General features: G+C 36.6%; 1 protein-coding gene across 1 annotated transcript in view; it reads left to right on the top strand.

Moving 5' to 3' along the window:
* LOC148945217 (uncharacterized) overlaps window positions 1-24,591 on the top strand; it is a 221,612-nt gene that overhangs the window by 106,732 nt on the left and 90,289 nt on the right. Inside the window, exons 6-8 of the mRNA XM_089099108.1 lie at window positions 8,405-8,520; window positions 14,158-14,388; window positions 15,196-15,897. Coding sequence (XP_088955234.1) covers window positions 8,405-8,520; window positions 14,158-14,388; window positions 15,196-15,897 — 1,049 coding nt within the window. The remainder of the gene's footprint in view (window positions 1-8,404; window positions 8,521-14,157; window positions 14,389-15,195; window positions 15,898-24,591) is intronic.

Genomic DNA, 24,591 nt, shown 5'->3' with positions numbered 1-24,591 from the left:
AAATGTGCTTACCACAAGAACTTACCCCTTCTCTTATTATCCACAGAAGTAGGATCATTTTTGGACACCAAAAAAGTACAAGGAGGAGACCAGCTCTCATAGCCAAGTTCTACCCATGCATTGCAACCTGTTCTGGTAGAGGTCAAGATGAGAAGAATGGAGGAAACTCCTCTTCATAGAAAGTTCGGGCCAGATACGGATCTCCAAAAGGCAACACTAGGGCATTTAGCTTAATCATATTTTGCACCAAGTTTGGCTAGGATCTGATGTTACTTTTTTGTATATGTGCCATTGACAGAATTTAGAATTTCCCTTTCTCGTGCCCCCGAAAAAAAAAAAAATCCAGAATGGTCCAGATTCTCAAAGGCACAATAAGAATACTTGCTCTTATGCTTCATTGAGTTGAGTTAGAATCTGACGACTCCTTCTGAAAGATGTTTTTGGTGCAAGAGATTAGTTTTGTTCTTCCTCCTTCACAGAGGTTGAATCGGTCATTGATTCAAAAAGGCAGAAATATCACGTAAGTTGTTTCTTCAGACTGAGTGTGGCTGAGATCCGACTAACCGTTGGTTATCGTTCTGATAACCCAAATATATAGATCTTGTTTCCATCCCCGCTGAGTTTGGATTGGATTCTGATATCCAAAGGGAATAATTAAGACTTATTTTTAGTTTTCAATGGACCTAAATGACTTAATTCGTATGTTTGTTGATGTTTATTTCAATAAACAATTCCAAATAAGCATCTAGTCTCGTTAAGATCTGTAACCCCTTCTGGTAGATATTTTGATAACACCCCATGTAAATTGGATTACGTGTGTGACGTCCTAAAAGGTGCAACCCTCTTCCTTAGTTCCCACCAAGTTTGATTGGAATCTGACTACCGCCCTCCCTATCCAATAACCTTTTGCGCTAGAAGTCTTCTTGACAAGGATATGTAGGATCCCTATCTTTCTCTTCCTCCCTAATGTCGTTCGGATTCTGGTCCCCAATAGGTATAACCAGGATATTAACTATTACCTCCCTTTAAGTTTGTTTGAGATCTGACCATTTTTTCTGTTAGATGCTCTGGTAACTTGATTTTAGAGATCTTCTCCTCCTACCCCTGCAGAGGACGAACTATGTCCAAACGCCTAAAAGGCTTAAATTGACACTTATTCTCTCTCACTTCACACAGTAGCTGCAATTTGGATCTCAAAGGGTATATCTAGACCATATAACTTACCTTACACCAAGTATGATTGACATTTGATGATCTCGTATGGCAGATGCTCTGGAGGCAAGTATTTAGAAATTCTCCTCTCCCATAGAGGTTGGCTTGTTTCCAAGCCCAAAAAGGCGCAACTCATACTCTATCTATTACTGCCCACTGAGTTTTGTTGGAATGTGACGATTTCTTTTGAAACATGTCTTCCAAAAGAGACTAGGGTCGTCCTTCCTCCTTACCTGCATAGGTCAAACAAAAGGTAGAAATAATACATCGAAAGTAACCACTGACTAAGTTTGGTTGAGATCTGACAAATCCTTCTGGGTTTTGTTATGATTATGTGACGTTGTTCTGATATTGTTCAATAAAAAGATCAGGGAAGATTCTTGACCTTTCCTACCTTTGGTTTTCAATTGACAACACCTTTTTAAAGGCCGTGTTGTTTCGTTTTACGTGAAAATTTGGGGTGAAAGCAAAACTACGCAGTAGCTTGTGACTCCAGCAATTGAACAAGTACAAAAATATTGGCAGGCCTCCCACTGGGTTCATAATTATGAAAAAAGTTCATATTTTTAACCTAAGTTCATAAATGGTTCATGGTTTAGAAAAAAGGTTCATATAGTTCATATTTTTCTTGCCATCAGATGGAAACCACTTGCTATTGTCGTCTTTTTCCTTGTAAAGGACAAGCGATGCAACTGTGGAAGAGTTTTATTTAAAACGTTTCAAACTGTAAAACTGCATGTTTTGTGAAGATGTGGAGCTTCTCCATGTCGTTTTCTGAAACATGTGCCAAGTCGATGGCTAACCCTCGTTTCGTTGGCTAAACCTTGTTTCAGCTGAGAGACTTGATGAGCAATGGGGTGCTCTCGGTGAGTATTTTCTGAAATTCATCCCTCAGAAAAGACCAGAAACGATGAAGTCCAGCGGATACCGAGAGATATCTAGCAGTCTCGAATGTACCACAACCAAAGAATTAGTTCTCTTTGTCATATTTTTTGGAAACCTATTTACTCTGTTCATAGAGCTGTTTCAACGTAAAGAACCACCTATCCACATTCTGTATGACGAAATGCGTCGACAAGTAATGATGACTGCCAGTCGTTTTGTCAAGCAAAGTGCTTTGACTGATATTCAGAAGAAAAAAAAAACTTTCTGAGCTCTCCCATTCAAGCGGGGATTTTCTTCCATCTGATAAAGTAGCATGCGGTGACATCGTGGAAGAATGCCTGTCGAAGGTACAAAATGTTGATGGTCTGAACTTCAGGAGTAGTGCCAGAACTGCTTACATGGCCGCTTGCCGCTATATTGAAAAGAAATCACTAAGTCAAAGTGCCCTTCAGCATTTCCGGTGCCTGCGGCTGGATGATTCAAATCCGGAGACAAGAACAAGCGACTTTGTGAAAATCGTTGGGTTTATGCCTTTCCTTGTGAATACTGAAGCTGCCAGTGATGAATGGAACTTGTTCCAGCTGGAACCGAGTTTGCCTAAGAACATGACTTCGTTGACGATTGATGTTTTATGGAACTCGGTTTTAGTCTGAAAAACTATCAAGGACAGACAGAATATCCATTTACTTCAAAGATAGTAAAAGTAGCTCTCTGCATTCGCATGGGAACGTTGACGTTGAACGTGATTTTTCCCGGTCAGGACGGATCATGCCCAAGGAAAATTCATTGATGAAAGTGAAAATGCTCAATTCTAGACTGATAGTCTATGACGCTCTAAATAAGTTTGAGAACAGGTTCGAGTTACTCCCTATTACCATAGAGCTGTTGAATTTGAGGCGAAATGCATGTCATAGCTATAAACGGTACCCAGAAACTGAGCCATCTAAACAGGCTGAAGAGGAGTTGAAAAAGAAAGAAGAAGAAGAGAAGAAGAGGAAAAAAGAGGATGTTATGTGGGAAGAAGATCATTGAATACCTAGAAAAAGATTTGATTGAGAAGAAGTCAGTTGAAAAGGAGAAGAGACAAGTAGTAGAAAGGCTTCTTCAAGAAGCTAATGAGAACCTAAAAAAAGCCATAGATACCAAAGACTTTGTAGAAAGTAGGATCTAGGCTTTGAGCCGTTAAGAAGGTAGATTTAGATGCGAAGATTTAGATGCGCGAAGAAGATAAAGCAGCCAGGGAGGTTGATCTGATACAGAGCAGGGTAAACAAACGAAAGTTGTCCTTAATTTCGGCATATTTTACCAAAAGAAAAAACAACACCAATAAACAAGAAGAATATGTGCATCAGTGATGAAAACACCAACTGCCGCTTTTTGTGTCCACGGACAGTTTCTGTGGTGCGTATAGCCTAGAAAGCTGGATACAACCATATTTTTCGAACAGCTTAATGTTTGTAATACTATCAGTCAGAAGGGTGCCCAAAAGAATCCATAGACAATTCCTCTGTAAAGTGTCTAATAAATGCTTCCCGTCTTTTGGAGCGCCACGTTTCAGAACCAAACCTGACCACTGCCATCACTGTCGCTTCCGACATTCTAATCTCGGTTCGCAAACCTATTTTTCTATTCTTCCGAACTTTTTTTTTAACTGGGGAAAAATCCCATGGGCCTTGGATATTCTATTTTTAACATATTCACTGCATCTACCATCTTAAGTAATAATACTACATTGACAAGTGATTCCATCCACTTGGTCGATTTTTTGTCACCCAATATCACCTCTTCACCTTCACTTATTCCCAGTCTGACCGACTTAGTCTTCTTAGCATTAATCTTCCAGCTTATTCTTGTGCCATGAGCTCTTAAAACCTCCAAAAAATCATTCATTTTGCTAACATTTTCATCTAGGACGCTCAAATCATCAGCACAATCTACTTCTAGGAGAGTTCTGTTTTCCCATTTGATTCCCTGCTCTCCCATAGCTTTTGCCGTGTTCCTTAGGACAAAGTTCATCCAAATAATCCATATAAATTGGGGCAGAACCCAAAATGAAACCAGATACTAACCTTGTTTCCTAGCTTGACCGCAGCAATGTACAACGAATCCCAATCCTTAAAGAATGCAGGCACCAGCTGATGTGCCAAATTTGGCCACTCCGTGTTTTTGAGTGCTGAGCAACGTTCCCTACTTCCTTCCGGTCGCTGCAGTCACCATGAACATAGGCAAAAAGAACAAGCTTGAATCAACGCGCTACAGGACAAATCGTTTCTGTGATTCATTAATTCTTTTTTTTTTGTTTTTTTTTTACTAGTGTGATAATCATATTCAATGTTTTAATATGTCGTAAAAAGTAGCGTGAAATACTTGCGGCGTTTGCCGTAACTAACTATTTCTGTTAAATGAATCTTGAATCTACGTACCTTCATGACAAGGAGTAAGGATCCCCCCTCTTTTCTCCTATTCCCCACATAGGTTAGATCAAATGTTGATACCAGAAAAGCATAACTAGGACTAAAGTTCTTACATCCTATCAAGTTTGGTCAAGGTCTGAATTCCTTCTGGTGTATCGACATTTTGACTGACAAATTCAGACGCTTCGAGCTGAACTTATTAGGAGTTTCAGAAACTCATATCCCAGAGTTAGAAAATATGAATTTTGTATATATTGAATTTATTTACTCAGGCAGGAATAATGGAGTGCATAGGCAGGGATTAGGGCTCATGATTAATCAGGAAGCTAACAAATCTTGTTTAGGTTGGAAAGGTATCAATAATAGAATGCTAGTCGCTCATTTTATGACTAAAAAGTGCAGGGTATCAGTCATATTAGTATATGCCCCTGTAAAACCGACTGATGGAGATAGTAGTAACTCAGATGGCTTTTGCTTACAGCTACAGGAACAAATGGACGGGTCAGGCAAACGGACTAGGCAATTTTGGTGTAGAAAAAGAAAACAGTAATGGTTACAGACTGCTGCAATTTCGTAAGTATAACAATCTAGTTATAACTAATACAGTATTTGGTTATAAAATGGCCCATAAGTTAACATGGTACTCGCATGAGGGTATGTCAGCTAACCTTGTTGAATATGTTATTCACATATTCAATTAGCGATTTTAGGAAAACTCTTATTACGTAAGAAAGGTGGTAAGAGTGAGTGTAGAAATTATAGAGGCATTAGCTTGGTTTTTGTAGGAAGCACATTAATTGGTAGGATGATACTTGTAGACTTAGAGATGCTATAAATAAAGTTTTAAGAGAAGAACTGTGTAGTTTTAGGAGAAGTAGAGGATGCGTTGACAAAATTTTCACTCCTAGATTAATATTCGAGAAGTGCTTGAGTCATCAAACGCCTTTAGTCCTCAGTTTTATAGATTATGAGCAAGCGTTTGATTCAGCTGAGAGAAGAGCTTTAGCGCAGGTCTTATACTTGTATGGTATACCAAATAAATACATTAGAGGTGTTAGTGCTATGTACGCAATAATAAAGTTGCTGCGGTTAAGGTAGGAAATGAGGTTAGTAGCTGGTTTCATACTAAATCAGAGGTTAATGTGGGTTGCGTTCTATCTACATTTATATCGATCATTTTGATGGACTTCATCCTAAGGAGCACAGCAAAGACGATGGGAGAACAGGGAATCAAATGGGGAAGTAAAACTCTCCTAGACTTCGATTATGCTGATGATTTAATCATCCTAGATAACAATTTGGGCAAAATGAATGAACTTTTAGAGGTTTTGCGAGCTCAGGGTGCAACAGTTGGTTTAAAAATTAATGTTAAGAAGGCTAAATTATTGAGACTAGAAATAAGTGAAGATAAAAAGATGATATTGGGTAACGAGAAGATCGATCAAGTGGACAGCTTTACTTATCTAGGTATTATTCTTAGTAAAAACGGTTGGGGCAATGAAGATGTTAAAAAGTGGAATAGCCAAGTCCCAGGGTACTTTTTTAGTGTTGAAAAAAATTGGAGGATTGTTTTGGGTAGCCTACCCAACCGACTCACTGTATCTCAAACAGTAAGCTATACAAAAAATGTGGTTCAATCCCACTTTCTATGGCTATAATTTAGAGAAAGGTTGAGATGGCCAGTACACGTTCTCTGAATGAAGGATGTCAGATTGCCCCAGATCGTCTTTGTCGGCCAACTATCTAGGGCCAAATGGAAAACAGGTCGTCTTCGAATGGGGTGGAGGATGTCGTAAGGAAAGATTTATGGGAAATGGGTACTTTCTGGGAGAGTGTAAAGGGGAAGGCTTTGAATAGATTGGGATGGAGGAGGAGTGTGCGTAGGTGTGTTAGCCGGAGGCGGATTGGTGCTGAAGTGAGTTGTTAGTAGTAGTAGTAGTAGTAGATGCTCTTATGACCGTGGACTCTGGAAATAAGCTGCCTCTTCCCCCATCTTTCATATGGATTACTGTTAGACTAGTTTCACTCTACTTCTTGCCTCGAGCTTGATACGCATAAGAAAATTCAGAAAATACGACCGAAATCGAAAACTCAATTATAAAAAAATGTATATCGGAACTTGGGATTTCCAGATTTACTTTTGTTAATTATGTCTTAGAAGAGACACATAATTTATTCTCAAGCCTGGAAGAGATAGTTCCAAGTTTTACACAGGTCTGACGTTAGATAATCTTTTCTGAATTGTTTAAAAACAATTTTTTTTTATTGTTTTTTACTGGAATTAATTGAAAAAAACTTTTTCCACAAAATAAGTTTTTCAAAGAAAAGTAAAGAACTCTATTAAACCAAAAATGAGCAAAAATAAAATCAAATAATCTATCAAGCGTGAAACTACCACAAATCAGCATCGATAAATAAATAAAACCCAAAACGAACAGAAATTACAATAAAAAACCGAGTCAAACTCAAAACGAGCAGAAATTAACATGAGTAGGGCTCAAAACCCCCATGCCTTCCTAAGGCCAGAACATAATTTGCACTTTACTGAAAAAATATAAATGTTTTTACTTTTATAACTTTAATAAATCAAATAATATTAACATTTTGATTACTAAATATCAGTATATGTATATTAAACTGACAATGCACATTCATTTGTATTTTTTTCAGTAAAGTGCAAATTATGTTCTGGCCTTGGCAAATCCTTCGTAGATCTTGCCATTACCAACTATAGAAAAGCATTTGACTTGATCAGACACATTGTTGCTCTTGAAAACTTAAGTGAAACAGGTGCCAAAACCAACATATTGCTTTTAGTTGCCGACCTCTTTTCTGGCCATGAACAGTGTGTCTTCACCTTGAACGAAAATGACACGGACTCTTCATTTCTTCATATTACTTGTAATGCTTTTCAAGGTACTAAACTTGCTGGTATCGTTTTCCTGGCTGTCATAAACTACATCTTTCGAGCCCTCAAGGATAGACAAAAATTTGTGGACGATTTATCCTTCTTGCTGAAATATGTACTCGAAGGTGACTTCGCTGTACCGAAATTTGACCCTAACATTACTAGAATATTTCGCACCAATTGTGAACTTGCAAGTCTCACTCTCAATGAAACGACATGCAAGGTAATGAGGTTTAACACTCTAAAAACCGTTTTCCAAGAGCCAGTACCCCTCTTCCAGCATGTAAACAGTAAAAAGATACTGGGTGTTACCTTCTCAACTGATTGCAGATTCAGCAGCCATGTGGATGAGCTACTCCGTAAAGGATACGCTCCCCTGCAATCGCTTGTTACAATGGAAGGATTCAGTTTCAGTAGGAAGTCAATAAAACTGGCATACATGACATACGTTCTGCCTGTACTAGAATATGCATGTCCTGTTTGGGGCCCGAGTGTCTAGTTAAGCTCCAGGATAAGCCAAGATATTGAGACCATTCAAATACGTGCTTGTTAAATTGTGATGGGAGAAAGTTATACTTCCTACGAAAAAGCCCTTGAATTACTGGGACTTAAGTCACTTCACAACCGCAGCCAAAATTTTGTAATCAAATTTGGACAATTCATTCTAAGAAGCTCAAAACACAGGTGTATCATCCTCCCTCATGCACCCCGAACACACCCACCAGAAGGCAGAACAAGTCGAAACCAGTTTACTATCGCACAACGCGGTATCAGCATTCTTTTGTTCCGTTTTTCACAGGCCTGTTTAACAGCATAAAGGAATTTAGGTTGTGTTAATGCAATTTTTATGTACCTTGTAAACAGCTCAGTTATAGTGCTTCTTAGTGCTATGTCGAGTATGTTAATAAATATGTCTATGACTAATCCGTGGTTTACCATTGTTTTTATTTATTTATTTATATGATCATTGATTATTTTTTTTCAGAGTATTTATAACAATGGAAGAAATGTAGATAACGCAGGTGATGTGCAACAATTAGATCCATCACACAAGAGCAATGGAAAATTTTCGAAAGATCTGGATAAAGCAAAAACTCCAAGGTATGACATGCTAATAATAATTAAAAACACTAAAAACAAGCTTCAGCGATATACAAAATCAGCTCAAGCAAAATTACGGATAAATGTTTACTTATTTATTCCCCTCCCCCGCCCCCTCAAAATAGATTCGGCAGATTTGGAGATTATACCACTGGCTGTGCAATTCAAAAAGTGCTAAGTTAGAATAGAATATATAATATATTTATTCACTACAATACCTGGAGTTAACATGAGCGTGTCAGTTTAAAAAAGACAAAGCAAACCAAGGATCAAGAAAAAAAAAAAAAAACAACATAAGAAATTTAAAGTTGCAAATGCTGCTTCAAGGTCAGGAGATTAAAATGAGTCATAAATAGAATTTTTATAGATTCTACGGTTCATGATTATAATAGTGACAATGTATTATATAGATTACATCAATTAAAAATATAAATAAATATAAAATACTTTATAAAAGGTACGTCATGTACACAGTAAAGTGAATAATGCCCATCATAAAAATAAGTTCAAAAACACTTACAGGCAAAACACTTACCCTGAAATAAACTACATAAAATATTAAATTCTTCCTAAGTTGATATTATTAAAATGCGGAGTAAAATAAGGGGCAAATGATTTGCGATATCTCTCGGTACTAGAGGCTGGGTAAGTCATTAGTTGTAGACAATTTTTTGTTATTTGTGGGAGTCTTGTGTCTGGTCCTTCACTAGGGGGCTCCTAAGGTCGGGTAATAAACCACGATGATTTGGATAGTTCTAACAATTTAGTCCAAATCGATTGTGTTCTTTTTTATAGCATCTCAAGTCTTTCTGATTGATCTTTCGTCATCCCCGGATGCCAAGCTGGACATGCGTATTCAAGAGAATGTTTAACGTAATCGAAGTATACAGATATTAAAACCTTAGTTGAGATACCAAATTTCGTCAGGTTGGAAAAAGAATGCAAAAGCGAGGCACCTTTTTTAGTCAAATAGTCAGCGTGGGAGATCCATCGTAAATCTTCGCCCAAGAAGATTTCAAGTAATTTAATTGTTTCCTTGTCGACGGTACAGAATTAAGGGAAGAGTGGCTGTCAACCTTTAGGAAGGAAAAAGTCCTAGAAGAGCTCCTAGTCTCACTAACCGTCAAGTTTACCTGTCCTAATTCTGCTTTTAAGTTATTAAAGTTCTCGTCAACTCAAACTGCTCGGTAGTCGGAGGGCTTGGTCATAGTGCTAAGGCAGTTAAGTTATCATCAAATTTAAAACGCTCACGAGTTGCTGTTAAAATACGGTTAAAAACAATAAGAAATGAAAATGTGCGTAATTTAAACCCTTGTGGTGAACCGCAAAAAAATATCTAAAAATCCAGATGGCTCATGATCAGGGAGATGGACGCACTGAGATCTTTTAAAAAGAAAATTAGCAAGTATACAACAAATGGACGGGAACCCATAACCTTAACTTCTTCCACTACTACATTATGGTCAAGACTGTCAAAAGCCTTAAATATGTCAACAAATAATGCATCAACGTACGCCCTCTAAATCTTTTTCTAAATGTTTAAGGATGGTGTCCAACATTGCAATCAAATAAAGAACAGTACTATGCCCGGGTCTAAATCCAAATTGTTGGGAATCTATCTTGTCTTTTATATTCTTTTATAAGCATTCACAATTTAAACTTTCAAGCGACTTCGAAAGAGGTGGTGTTTTCGAAATCGACCTCAAATCAGTAATATCCTTTCAGTAATCAGTGATATCTGATTTCACCATCTACTCCTACTATTTGTTTTCCCTCGGTCAGGAGATCCATCTAATGATGTTAGTCATTTCCTTGTTCTTAGTACCAAGCGCAACTCTTAACTTGGACAGTAGTCTGTTTTGGGGAACCTTGTCAAAGGCTTTCTTGAGACCTAAGTAGATAACGTTGTTTTACAGGCCCTCATCCATGTTTACTTTCTATTTATGAACCACTGGTAGAAGATGGAGCTCTGCAGACCTTTAAATGAGTAAAAGTATATGTTTAGGCAGCTATTTTTCAATTTTTCCAGGAGGGATCAACCTGTGTGCAGATTTGTCTGTATAGATTCTGATTTCTTCTTACTTGTTTGACTGTTCATTTTTCTCGGCAAAGACTAACGGTCAGCAGATATTGATTTCAAACATTACTTTCTAGAATTATATTTCTGTCCTAATGCGGTATAGTTCTAAATTAGCAATTTTACCTTACGGTGGCAAAACTTTCATTCGTTTAATCTATGATTTCCTGAACCTCTTTAAAAGTTCAATCATTGTAATTTAGTATGGAAAACCATTAAAAAGTATTTTTCACCTTAAAGAAGTATGAACAAAGTCAGACTTGTTAACGGGTTTCAGCAATGGCTGCTTGCCATAATGTTTTATGCTACGTACTTTTCCAAAATACCCTTGAAACCAAGCATTTTTTAGGAGGAGGGGGTATCAAATGGGATGGAGCTTCTAATCGATTTCTAGTTTACGCAGACAATATTCTAGTTTTTCTAGTTTTTGCTGACAAAGTCATTTAGTAATAGCCAGAAGTTGTTTTTTTTTTCTCGGCTCTCACTCTTAGAAAGTAGGAATGCACTTAGATGGAATCGAACTATGAAAGCTCGATTCACGATTGTGTCAAAATTGACAAGTTAGTTTTGTCTGCAAGGTTTTTGCTGGCGGTTGGGGACTTAGACCCCCCCGTTTCCTATCGTATAAAGCCCTATAGTACGAGAATTTTTTTTTTTTTTTTTTTTTCGGAAGATACTAACCTCTATCATTTCATGACAATGAAGAACAGCTGAAAAAGAAGATAATAACATAAAAGCTGAGCCTTTATTGCTTATCGCTAATCCTTAAAAAAAAAAAAAAAAATCAGTCACTATTTACTTAACTTCTCTTCACTCTGCTTTATGATTTATGTGAAGTTTAAATTACTTAATTTTTTTTTTATAATTCTTATGGTCTGTCTCTGCTACAGAATAAGAAAATATTTCTTCTTTTTTATCAGATTTTTCCATTATGATTTCATGGTGGAAAAGCTTTACTGTTTGGAAAGTATGAAAAGTTCTTTTCTAAATATCTGATAAATAGTGACACAAAAAGCCACACAAAAGGCAATGTAATTAGCGAAATATACTCTGAAAGTTGTTCCTAATTGCTTGCCAAAATTGGAAAATGAACCTTTGACAGCACAGTCAAAACGCTTATGTACATTTGAAGTGTATTTGAAAACTGATATGGGCTCACGTTAAGGAACATATTGAAAATAGGACCTATTTTTAGCTATTAGATTTTAATGTCTATAGAGTTGCTTGACCAACCTAGTTGCATGATGAAAGTGATGAAACTAATCGTTAAAGCTTAAACCGCTTTTATTGAAAATAAAAGATATTTTTCTGCTAAAATCTCGTTTGGTTTTGCGTTGTCGAAGATATGAGCAGGACTGAAAATTATGTTTGGAACTTACTGAAGCACAGATTATTGATGCTTGCACGATTTTTCACTTCGATATTTTTGCAAACCTTAAAAGCCATTTGATGAGATGATTTTGCTTCCTAAAGGTTGACGATATCCAATGATATTGAGCGGGTTGAGCGTTATCCAATCCGAGCACTGGCGGAGCATTATTAAATCCAATGATATTGTGCGAGATTGTGTGGGCGGGCTTGTTTTGTTAGATAGCCAATGTAATTGAGGAACACGTTGGCCCATGTATTCTTCTAGGAGTGAGATATCTAGTGAAACCGTATACATAATGTGCGATTGAAGTCCGTCCAATATCTTAGGTCAATATAGAAACTTGAGCACAAAAATTACAAAAATCAATATACAAAAATTTGAGCAAGAATAGCAAGCTTATTAGCCGTTTGTGTGACAACGCGTCATCTCAGTTTTATAACTAAGTGAAAGAGACTAGGTGAGACACAAACCTCTTCTGCTAGATTCCATGACAACAAATTTGAGGAAGTCCTCCCATTTTCCTTCATCCTGAAGGTCGTATGAGGTCTGGTTACCCCGAAAGGTCTAATCAGGACCATGGGCGCCCATAAGCTGGATTCCTGGGGGGGGGGGGGCAAACCTGGTCTAATTGGTACTTTTAATGCTATATAATAGAAATCTCGGGAAAAAAAAATATAAAAATAAGGCAGAATCATTCAGCCAGCGGGGGGGGGGGCCTGACCCCCCCCCATATGGGTGCCCACGATCAGGACACCTCTTACTTCTCGCCAAGTTTGGTCTTGACTGCGGGTAAATATACCGATGAATAGCTTCCAGATTACTCCCCCTCCACCTGTCAGCCAGACTTGTTTCAATCAAGTTCTGGCCCAAGCTTTGTGCTCATATAAACCTTGAAAGCAATTCCAGATACATATACAAAGCAATATATAATGCAGATTATAGTATACGCAATATACAATCACAATGCAAAACATTTCCAGAAAACTTTCAAATTATAAGAAAAAAAAAAATTTAGGACTACGAGATCTACTTTTCTAGAGCTATTTCCTATGGACTGACAAAATAAAAAAAGACTGGCCTGATGATTTTGAATAGATAATTTATGTTCTACACAAGCCTGAAATTAAATAATTCCTAAGAAGTTTATCTTTTGAAAGAGAACAGTTTTGTATCGTTTCTTTTCTGTACTATCTAGTAGGCTAGAAGAAAATTATAATTTATCCTCTTGAGAAACTTCAAAATTTTTACCATCTCCTAACTTTTCTTCTACTCTTCAAAACCGCAATACAAAAAATGTTCGATTTTCGTCTCTGCGGTACAAAAAAGCAGCGGCTTTGCTCCGCAGCACAACCACGTTGAAGGGTAATAAACTTAAATAATCGTAATTTTTAGGGTTTTTGGTACCAACAAAATTCCATATTTGGACCAGAAGAATGTGTATACATGACATATACAAACATGTCTGCCATCAAAGATTTTGCGTTGCAAATTTTAATGGTTGTCAAGAAATAAGTCTGTCTTATTTTAATGCGCAGGTTTTTTTTGTAACTATATTAGGATTCAGCAGTCCACATTTGGCAAGCATTACTAGTGCTGGTGGTACAGCATACACAACTAAGCTTATCATCACTCCCCAGTTGAAGGACAGCTGACTAGTAGATAGGAGCTCTTGGGTTCTTGCTCCCCTGATTGAATATTTTATATTGCCAATTTTGTGAAGCGATTGAATGTCTTTTAATTTTTGAATTTAAAGAATTTTCTTTTTTAAGTAGTTGACAAAAAGTGTATTTTATGTATTTTTTTCTTCTTTCCTTTTGCGTTTTCCTTCTTTTGTTTTGTACCATGTCTTTAATGACTTTTGTGTAAATGGCATCGTCTAAATGACATTCAGAATGATCGAACGTTATAACTATTACCATATCAATCACTTTCCCCATTAAGTGAATGTACAAGTCTCTTTCATTATTTTGTATGTGCTGGCCACTATAGATAGAGGTGCTTGATCATGAAAATGATACTGACAACTTTTAATAATAAAAAATAATAATAACAATAAAAAGATCTCCAAAGTTCTGGACAATGAAGCTGTCTGGGAATAGCGAAAAGATACTAATTTGCTTGAAATTTACAAACAATCGGCTTCTTATGCAACCTTAAACCTTTCCTAAATTATCTCTTCTATGTTTAGGTTTGAAGCTTATATGATGACTGGAGATGTCATTTTGAATGTATCAAAAACGGCCCCTAGCCCAGAAATCATATCGCCGTCTGCCAAACAGAAGAAAAAGGACGAAGTATCATTGCCTTCAAGTCCAGAATTACCACCCTTGAGAAAGAATGAGATACCTCGCACGCCCATCACTCCTGATGATTCAAGCGATTCACAGGCATTTGTCTACCCCAATCTCAGACATTCTAGGTACTTGCATTTGCCTCAATTACTTAATTCACGTGTTTACTCTACAGGATACTAGTTGGTGGCGTTGTATACTGGAAATCCTTACCCACTACCATTCGACATTTGGAACAAGCTTCTGGTCGATGAAAAAAGAATTTAAAACGTAATAGAATTTAAAAAAGAGTTCTTGATGAAATTCTTAGTTTTAAGGAATAATTTTTCAGGTGGAGAAGAGAAGAGAAAATGAGTGTAAAGGAAGATTATGAAATCTTTTGAGCAAAGATCAGGTTAATATTGACGAAAAGGTATAATGACCCTAATTGCTAAGGATTGAATTAATAAACTTAATCTAGGCAGGCCAAACGTCTCAAGAATCATAAGGCTAAATAAGCGCAGTAGAAACAAATTCAATATGGCCATTCACGCACCAATGTGAATGTCCACTTTTAGGCTGTTTCTTGGCATAGTTCCACGTGTTTCTTGTTTTTTCTACTTTCTTTTAAATCCCCATCTGCTGTTCTATTTTATTTTTTTTCTCGAGTTAAGGAGCTTTATTTATAAAAGTAAATAGGCGCTTATTTCTCCGGACTTCAGAATGTAATCAGGTATATTTTTGATATTTTAAGACCAAAAATAGTGATGGATGTTTTTCAATAATTTTTAGTGTTGATTATTTTATTAATTAAATCAGTTTACCTCATATTTCAACTATTGTCGGTTCTTGTTAACAATCATGTATTTTGACGTACACGGCATGCAATACCGTTCATAGAGCGATATCTTTGGCGTGTCTGTTTGAAATCAATTGTTTTATCTCTTTGTTTTAAGGTCCGAAGATACATTGCCAAGTGATCGCCGGTCATCCGGAGATGAAAACACAGCTTCCTCTCTTCAGACACTTCTAGAAACCAAAAATTCGACCGACCATGATAATGACCGAATTGTATGGACATACAATTCTCCAACGACTGGAGACAGTGCCAAAACAAGTTTTGATCAAACTTCAATACCTGATAGTGTATCGCCCATATCTGAATATGACACCCGCTCTCTCAAATACATTGAGCTCGATCGACCTTTACTAAAGAGCAGTGACAGTCAGCAGAGTGATATCAGCGCCTCTAGTGATAAAATAAATCTAGTCAGTAATGCCTCAGAGTGTAGTGCAACTAGGAAACAGTCATTCTTTGAGAAATTATTTCGCCTTAGCCCAAAAACGCATAGTGTGAGCTCAAATAGTGTTGAATCTGTGTCAGAACTGAGTGAAGTTCAAGCACAAAGTTACAGTGATCTTGCCGTAGGTGAGCATGAAGCGAGTGAAGATGGTTTTTCAAATTGTGCAACTCTTGGAACCGAAACAAGGAAGGCTAGTTCACCGACGCTATCCGAAGACGAAAGTGATTTGGAAAGTTTGAGCTATCATTATAGCCCCAAAGCAGTAGATGTACCAGCAGCTGGTCGACTTGCCAAACGACTTTTTATGTTAGATGGTTTCCACAAATCTGATATTGCAAGGCATCTTAGTAAAAAGTAAGTATGTGACCATACATTTATAATGAACTTTTGGGTTAATTTATTACAAACAATTTTGGCTAGATGTCCTCACTTCTTTGAAAAAGGAACATGGCATTATGAAGGCGATATATATGGATGTACCCAGGAGGGTGAACCCTCTTTCCCCTCTAGAGGTCTCGTGTTGAAAAAATTTATTCTAAATACCACATACAGTCTGATATTTTTCCCTTTTTTTTACTGATTTGCATAAAATCAGTGGTTCCCTGCCTTCTAGAAAAATTATAAAGTTGACCTTTTTTTATTAATGCATCATATTATCAACTCACGACTTGCTCATAGGTGTTGCAGAAGGCCAGTTGTGTTTGAAATAACTTCGAAGGAAGCACAGGCTATCATATATTTGGGGCGCTAGCTTTGCACAGACTATTTTTTATAAACAACCCAGCGTTAAAGAAAGATTATTTGGATTCCACACCTGCAAGTTTTGTTGTTAGAGGTGCATAATAAAGTGTTTTTAAGTTTTTGATTCAAACAGAAGCTGATTTCCAACATTAGACATTATTTGTTGGCTATTGGTTTTTCGTCTAGTATCTTTGCTCTCATACAATATAATTTTGCATACAAAATAATACATCTTTGACGTTCTCCTGGGTTACCATTTGCCTCTTTGCATTCACTATCAGAAGTATTTTAGGTTTTGAGTAAGTCAATATGTGTTTTGTTCAATAATAACACTGCCTGACTATGTATATTAACTGTTTAAAATCTTAGTTAATCTTCATGCTAATACTTTAAAATCTTAGTGTTTCCATTTTTTTTCTAGAGAAATACTTGAATTGAAAATCGAGTATTTTGCAGTAGGCATCAAGATATGGTTAATTGTAGGAAAAAAGCCAAGACAGATAGTCCGAGTAATTGAGAGCGAAAAATGTTTAATTAGCACGGGTAAATGGTGGGAGTAAGTATGACTCTCTTATTGGACAAGTACTTGTGTGTTAGTTTTTGGAAAACACGCCTGCCTAGAGTCTCAAGCAGGTTTGTCTAAAGTCTCAAACAGGTATAATGAAGTTTGGGTTGGTAAAATATTTTTATGTTCATGTAAAACTCAAGTTTAAATCTAAGTCTCATGAGTATTATTATTATTATTATTACTATTATTTGTGTTTGCTTTTTTGAAAAGTCTTTTTTATATTATTTTTTATCTTACTATCTTATGGAACCTTATGCTTGAAGCAGACTCGTACTGGCTATATGCTTAAGAAACCTCCCAATCTTTTTTTTTCTTTTCACGTCTTTTAGAACTTTTATAGCAGGTCCTGAGCAATATCTTCGATGTCTCTTTCTATTATGCCTCCACCCACTTTAAATACACAGCCTAACAAGTCATGGTTCGTTTTGTTTATATTAATAAGCATTGTATGTCAGCAATCAGCCCCAATAAAAATATGTGGCTCTTTTAGGAGGATGTGAAAAAAAAAAAAAAAAAAAAAAAAAAAAACTACTGCTAGAATTCTTGTTTTATTTTATTTTTACGTATTCTTAATATTGAGCTAGGAAGTTTATTGTATAAATCAAAGAGAGACTCGATTTCCTTCTCGTTTTTTTTTTTCTGGAATCTTTTCGTTCTGTGACACAGACTCGTATTGTTTATATCACCTTATATTACGAAGGGGCTTGTTTTTCCCTTTCAGCAACAGCTTGGTATCTTCCAGCTGAATTGCTCCATTTTGTATTGATTACTTTGGTAATCCCTTGGTAAATTTGTTTTCTTCTTTTTTCAAATAATGGGTGAAAGTGGTTTGCTTATGGAAAATTGTCGTTTTCTTGGGAATGTACAAAACTTGGGACTAAATTTAAGTTTATTAGTTATTTGTATCTTGTTTCTTCGATGGCTTCTATTAAAGTGAGACATATGACGCCTACATACATTTGACCCTTTAGTAGGTGGAGGGGTGTATCAGAACTTGTTCGAGGGGAGGGGGAAGGGAGTAAAAAAGCGAATGCATTTTTGTCCATTACATCGAAATTTAATCTCCAGGATACCCTCCCTTTGTCTCAAAAGTCGTAAAAAGTATGAATATAACGGACACTGAATTGAAAACTTACCGAATATACTGCTCACATGAGCAATATACACAAGATATACATACGCGAAACTACAACTCTAGTCAACGGAGAAAAGAGCTCAATGTGTCAGCTTGATACGTATTTTTTTTTCTTTATTGTCCAGTGGCGGTCGTATCAAACCAGTGGTCATTAAAATGTTTTGAGAAAGTTGCTCATTGAAAGAAAGTTGCCATATATACTTTCCTTTTTTAATAACAAAAAGATCGTAGTACAGCAAAGTGGTGTTTTCTACCATTCTGTTATAACAACCGTAAATTTATGCTCAAAGAGGTCAAAGATTGAAGATTGCTAGAGAACGGAAACTAAGATATCCAATCAGTTTTCCATGGTTTAAAACCCTAAACGGAAGGTTTTGAGCTCCCTATCTTCGCAAACCAAAGCAAAGTGGCTTTCTCTGCCATTTACTACTACTACTACTACTAACAACTCACCGAAGTACCAAGCCGCCTGAGGCCAACACAGCTATGCACGCTCCTCCATCCCAATCTATTCAAAGCCTCCCTTTTTACACTCTCCCATGAAGTTCCCATTTCCTTTAAATGTTTCTTTATGATATCCTCCCATCCCATATAAGGACAACCTGCTTTCTGTTTAGCCTTAGGTGTTTGGCCAAAAAGGACAATTTTTGGCAACCTGTCATGCTTCATTCACACAACATGCCATAGTCACCTCAATCTTTCTTTCACTGTAGACGTTGAAAACTATATTGAACCTTATTTTTCGTACAGCCACCCGTTTGAAATACGCTCAGTCAGCCGGGTACCCAGAAGAATCCGTAAGCAATTTCTCTGGAAAACATCTAGCAGTTCTTCATCCGCTTTTCTGAGCGCCCATGCTTCAGAGCCATATCTGACCACTGTCATCACTTTTTTTAACTGTGAAAAAACACCCTGAGCCTTGGCTTTCTGCCATTTTGTGCCACAAAACCTCAATCTTTGCCAAGAATGCCTGGGAATACAAATTCTAAGATAGCCAATCGATTCGTCATAATCTAAAACCTGAACAGAAGATTGGGTCCAAAAACGGCTGCAAAGTGTGACTGAAGAAATAAAGCTATTCTTACGGAAGTAAAGAACAAAGTTGAAACTTTAAAGAAGCAAAAAGTATTGGTTGCAGGTTTTTTAAGATATATCTACAAAACTAGCTTATATAAAATGATTTGTGGTATTTTACAATCTTTAGAATCAGAATTAAGAGAATCTGTAGAATTAAGACAATCTGTAGAATAAAAAGAAAATTATTGATTTACTGACAACTGAGCCTGCTTGAGTTTTTTTTAGAGAATTATAATTGTATGCTAAAGGTTATCGATATCATGGTCGGTGAACTCATGGAATTTCCTTATCCTAAGAGAACTTCCTGTTTTTTTAGGTATGTCTTTTGTTTTAAGTAAAGCGGTAGGTTTTAGAATTCTACAGGTATTGGAAAATATCACGAGTCAGTTTTATTTAAGCTAGTTTTGTAGATGTAACTTGTTTAATCTGTGAAGCAATAACATTTGCTTGTTTTAAGTTTCAAATTCGCTCTTTACTAACTATCCCCCTTTACAATAAAAGTTTGTTTTTTAATCATTATTTAGAGAGTCGTTTTCCAAGATGGTGAAGGGGGCTGAACTTTCTGTATAAGGTTTTAGACCATGGGAAATTGAGTGGCTTCATTAGAATTGCATTCCTTGTCATTTTGACCCTCTTTGGGCAAACATTGATGATCTGTGGCAGAAATTGGCAGAAAGCGCCACCTTTTGGTGTAGATTGTCAAGATTTGGGTTCAAAACTTACTGTTTAGGGTTTTAGACTACACTGAATCAATTGACTATCTTATAATTTGTATTCGTTGTGAATTTTATCCTATTTGGCAAAAATTGATGTTTTATGGCACAATGTGGCTGAAAACGCCATTATGACACGCCATGATCTCTTTAGCTACTTCAAAAGGCTAATAGATATGGCGATTTCCTTTCAAATGAGCCCTCTCCGAACATTCTATGACAACTGGTTCGATATTGATTACCCCTGTAAAAAAGGAAACACATCATTGCTTCCCATGTAAGGTCTTGTTGTTAAAGGGGCGGGGGTGGCTGTAATTCCCCTCTTTAAAGTTTTCGACAATAGTGCGTTTTTTCAGTTCGATCTGATGCCGCTTTCGAGGGGTTTCAAGCAAGTTCCAATGAATTCGTTTTTGCAATCATCTTTTACTAATGAGATTAATCGGAATAATAGTTACCATTCCCGAATGAGCTTCAAATGGCCATTTTTTTCTCACTAGACATGTTTTTCTCAGAACATACTTTTAAACTTTCATTTACTTTGGGCTGTGATTCGCTTTACTAGATAGTTTGATTCATACAAAGGCTATTAATCTGCAAACAGTAAATTCCTTTATTTCTAAACGTAAATATTAAGGTAAAACATTTTCACTAACAAAGAATAACTTTTTCTAAAGTGTTTAATCTGTTAAAAATCTTCCTTGACGAACAATGGTCAAAATTCGCAGCTGTATATCTATATCTTCATACTATGAATTTGTGGTCTTTAAATTTTCATGGAATCCCTCACCTTATTAAATATCAGTATATGCTTATTAAACTGACAATGCACATTCATTTGTTTTTGTTTTTTTTACAGTAAAGTGCAAATTATGTTCTGGCCTTGGGAAGGCATAGAGTTTTTGAGCTTATCTCTGACTGTTCAAGTGGCGGTTCTGGTATCTCTTGTGTCGCGGACAAGATTTTCATTTGTTAAAAAAACAATTCATTTATTCAAACCTAACTTCTCTTACTTTATATGGTATAATATATGGGGAAAATGATAAATAAGGATTCAATTTATTATACATACTTTCAACTGCGCCCTCTACTTTATTTTAACAAAAATGAAATTTGAAACTATTACAAGACGATTATAAATGTTGGATTATTTATTTGAAGCTTTGCGCTCCTAAAATTTCTGCACCTGTGGCAAGTGCCCTCTCTGTCCCCCCTAAAATTGTCTTCTGGACTGTGCCAAGATTTTTTTTTGGAAATACAATTTGATGCGCATGTTGTCTAAAAAAAACTTTTTAGAAATGTATATTTTAAAATCAAAGCTTTCACTGTCGAGAAATTAATTTTACGAGAGCTTGCCTATGACTGAGTGTAATGTACATGTTATTTGAGATATTTGTTCTTTATTTCCCTTGTCTTTACCCGAAAACAAAGGGAATTGGCTATTTATTTAATGGAAGGCTGGCAGCCTGGCAGGCTCTGTCGTCAGAATGTTGATTTGCGTTAGTTAGCATGGGCTTGGCCCTCTCGAATGATATGTGTGAAGAAACAACGTGGCGGTCCCCCGCTCTAGATAGGTTGGGGCGCCGCCGTTGAACATCTGGTTCCTCATAATTTTAGTGATGTGGTCGTTCCTTGGTGGCTGAGGGCTACGAGAGCACGACTTAGACAAATTTCAAATGAACCTACTGTTTGAGTGTTGAGTCTATTATTTGTAGTATCTCGTGCAATCCGGAGTCAACTGTCAGTCGGTGTCCACATGCAAATAGTTATAACGAACGCTTGTGTCGAAATGCTTAAATTGTAGAGTGTACAGCTGTAAATCCTCGAAAGGAGCGGACTCGGTGTTTTTAAGTGTTGCACCTTTGAACCTTCTTCAGTCATCGTCCAATATGAGTGTTTGATGATGATGTGTGTCGCCCTTTGAGAGGGTTAACCTTGTTCAATGGTTCTTTACACTCGCTCTCTCTACTCCTTTTCGTTTATATTTCTTCTATCAAATTATTTGTAGTTAAGTGAAAGGTTTGTTAGTGTTTTAGCAAGTGTAAATCTAGCAGATGTACGAGTACCTTAGAAACTGGCCATCCAGCAATGGCACCGTGGTGGAACTGCCAGCACGGTGACTTCAAGATTTTGTGCTGGATTTGATGATTGGAAATATGTGCATCATATAATCGAAGAACATGAAGCCTCTGAAGCACATTTAGAGTCCGTCACTTTATACATGGCCACTGAACAAAGTAAAAATCAACTTACGATTTGCTTCTGAATAACCAGTTACAAAAGAGCAAGCAAAGGGTAATGAAATGAAGACGCATTGTAGGAAGTATTGTCGAAATTATAAAACTAATAGGCAAACAGGGCCTTGCCTTTTGAGCCACTACAGAACAAGCTCACACATTTAACGACGAATCCATAAGTCATGGCAATTTTTCAGAGTTAATTTTTTAATCAGTAAATATGACCTTGTACTAAAAAATCATTTAAATTCGTTTACTCAGAAAAGTGAACTATGCTATGCGAGAAGAAAGGTCAATGAAAAAGAAACGCGGAAAGAAGAGGGAAGTAGTGGGAAGACGATGGTTTATTACGTGCCTCAGGAATAACGCTGGTACAAATCTTAACAATTATTCGAAATTTGATGAAAAAGCAATTTCATCAAAGATAAAGGAAGCTGTAAAGTTTTCTGCATTGATGGACACAAGGATTTATATTTCTGGAAACGATCAGTGTGCATTTAGTCTGGCTTGTGCATGGGCATGAAGCAGTTGAAAGATTGCTATTTTAAAATTTTTTTACATCAACATTGGCTGAATAACTGCTAGTTTCATTAAGAGATACTTTGGAAGAAGTGAGAATCGCCATTGAAAATTGCGTAGCGAATGCTTTTAACGGGGCATCAAATGTAAGTGGAGTCTACAATGATCTGACTGTCAAAATAACGAACATCTTACCGAACCACATTCACACGTGGTGTCCTGCACTTGTATTTAAGTTAGTACTCAATTATACAGCTCAGATCCTGGTGTCAACTATTTCGTTTATTGGAGCTATACGTTGGCACAGCTGAAGCGATGCCACTGTTAAAATATTTGGGAGGATTGACAACTGGACCTCTCATTCCCTGAGTGATCAATCTTGGCCAGAATTCTGATGATCAATCTCGGCCAATCTCGAGCAATACGAGCTGATGGAGAATTATATAAGGTTTTCACGTCAAATGAATTCAACATCCTAGTAAGTAATGATGCGTCGGGAATCCCTCTCAGATTCCTAAGTTTTAAAACAATTTTTACAGCTATGATTTTTCTTCAGATCTTGAAGATTAAAACCCCACTGCCTGACTATCTCCAAACTAAAAATTTAGATTACGCTCAAACATGAAGGCTGGTAAAGCTATCTGTTTCAAAACTAAAATCTGTACGAACTATAATCGAAGAAACATTGGCTGCAGCTAAAACAATTGTCTTGACATGTATAGAAAAAATTTAAGCCTCATGAAAAAGATACGCAATTAAGGATATGCCCGTTGAAACAGATTTTAGGAAAAAACGAATAAGGAAAGTAAAAAAGATCGCAAGAGGAGAATGTGGTGATGATTCTACTTGATCATCTCCTGAAGATATATTTAGAGTCAATGTATTTAATTGCATTGTAGACACAATGACAAAAACGATGGGAAATGGATTTGGAAAACAAAAATGCCTGTCCTTAGACATGGCATCGTTTTACCCCAGAAATTTTACCGAATTCAAAGATATATTTCCAGAAAATTTATTGGGCAAAATTTGTGCATTGATCACTACTGTTGATAAAGGCAAACTTAGAGAAGAAATGATATCCTTTATGTCGGCTTGGGTCAGCGTACGCTGAAAATCTATAGAGCAAGACCATACCACTAACATGTTTGAGGTTTTGTATATTGTGAGCACATGGAGGACAACGAAGCTGAACAAAATGGAGTTAAAGTGTTTGATCGTAAAACGGAGACACACTCCTTAGAGGGTAATAGCAAAAATAAATGCAATACATGTATAAAATACGCGTTTCAAGTGATTCTTGACTATAACATGTACAGTCTCTAGTACAGAGAAATTTATAAAGTTTGCAAATATTTACTGACAATATCATTGACGAAAGTCACCTGCGAATGAGTTTTTAAAACTAAAGTTAATGAAAACAAGCCTGAGGGTAACTAGTACTAATGAAAATTTAGAAATTTTGATTCTGATGGACGCTGAGAGAGATATACTAAATGAAATTGAAGTAGCAGTGGTATCAACCAACTGTTTGCCTCAAGTTCAGAAGTGAACCGTCTTTTGTCTTTATAATATTTATGTGGAGGATGTGACTTTAACCATCATGCTCACAATCTGTCAATTTTTATATAGATATAAAAAAAAATGTCATTGGAAATCTACCAATATATATTAATATTAAACCAATTAGTATTTAGAGTTCTAACAAGTTATTTAGACATTGAACAGAGGTACTTTTACAAGATCCCTCCCGTGGAATATATCTTGGCCATTGTCACGTCTATCTCCGACGGGGGTTGGTGGGAAGGGTAGGACTTGCAAGGGAAAGGACAATAGGGGTTGAATGAGAGGGGAGTTAAGAGGAGAATGACTTCCTCCTGGAAATGGTGAGTTCATGAATAAAAGACAAAAAGCCCTTCAAGGTCTGTGTTTGAGGTTCAGACTAGTCACATAGAAAGGAGCATTGGTGATTCGACGAAAAATTAGAAATTTAAGTGATTGTATACGGGAAGAGTTTGATGGTTTTGTGTGTTCCCGGAGCTCAAACCATGTCCACAATGA

Source organism: Artemia sp. Qi Xiang Cuo, chromosome 13 (genome assembly GCF_049724085.1).
Source record: "Artemia sp. Qi Xiang Cuo chromosome 13, ASM4972408v1, whole genome shotgun sequence".
In the NCBI taxonomy this organism is placed as follows: Eukaryota; Metazoa; Arthropoda; class Branchiopoda; order Anostraca; family Artemiidae; genus Artemia; species Artemia sp. Qi Xiang Cuo.
Note: the sequence above shows the minus strand (reverse complement) of the source record. Positions and strands in the feature narration are given on the sequence as shown.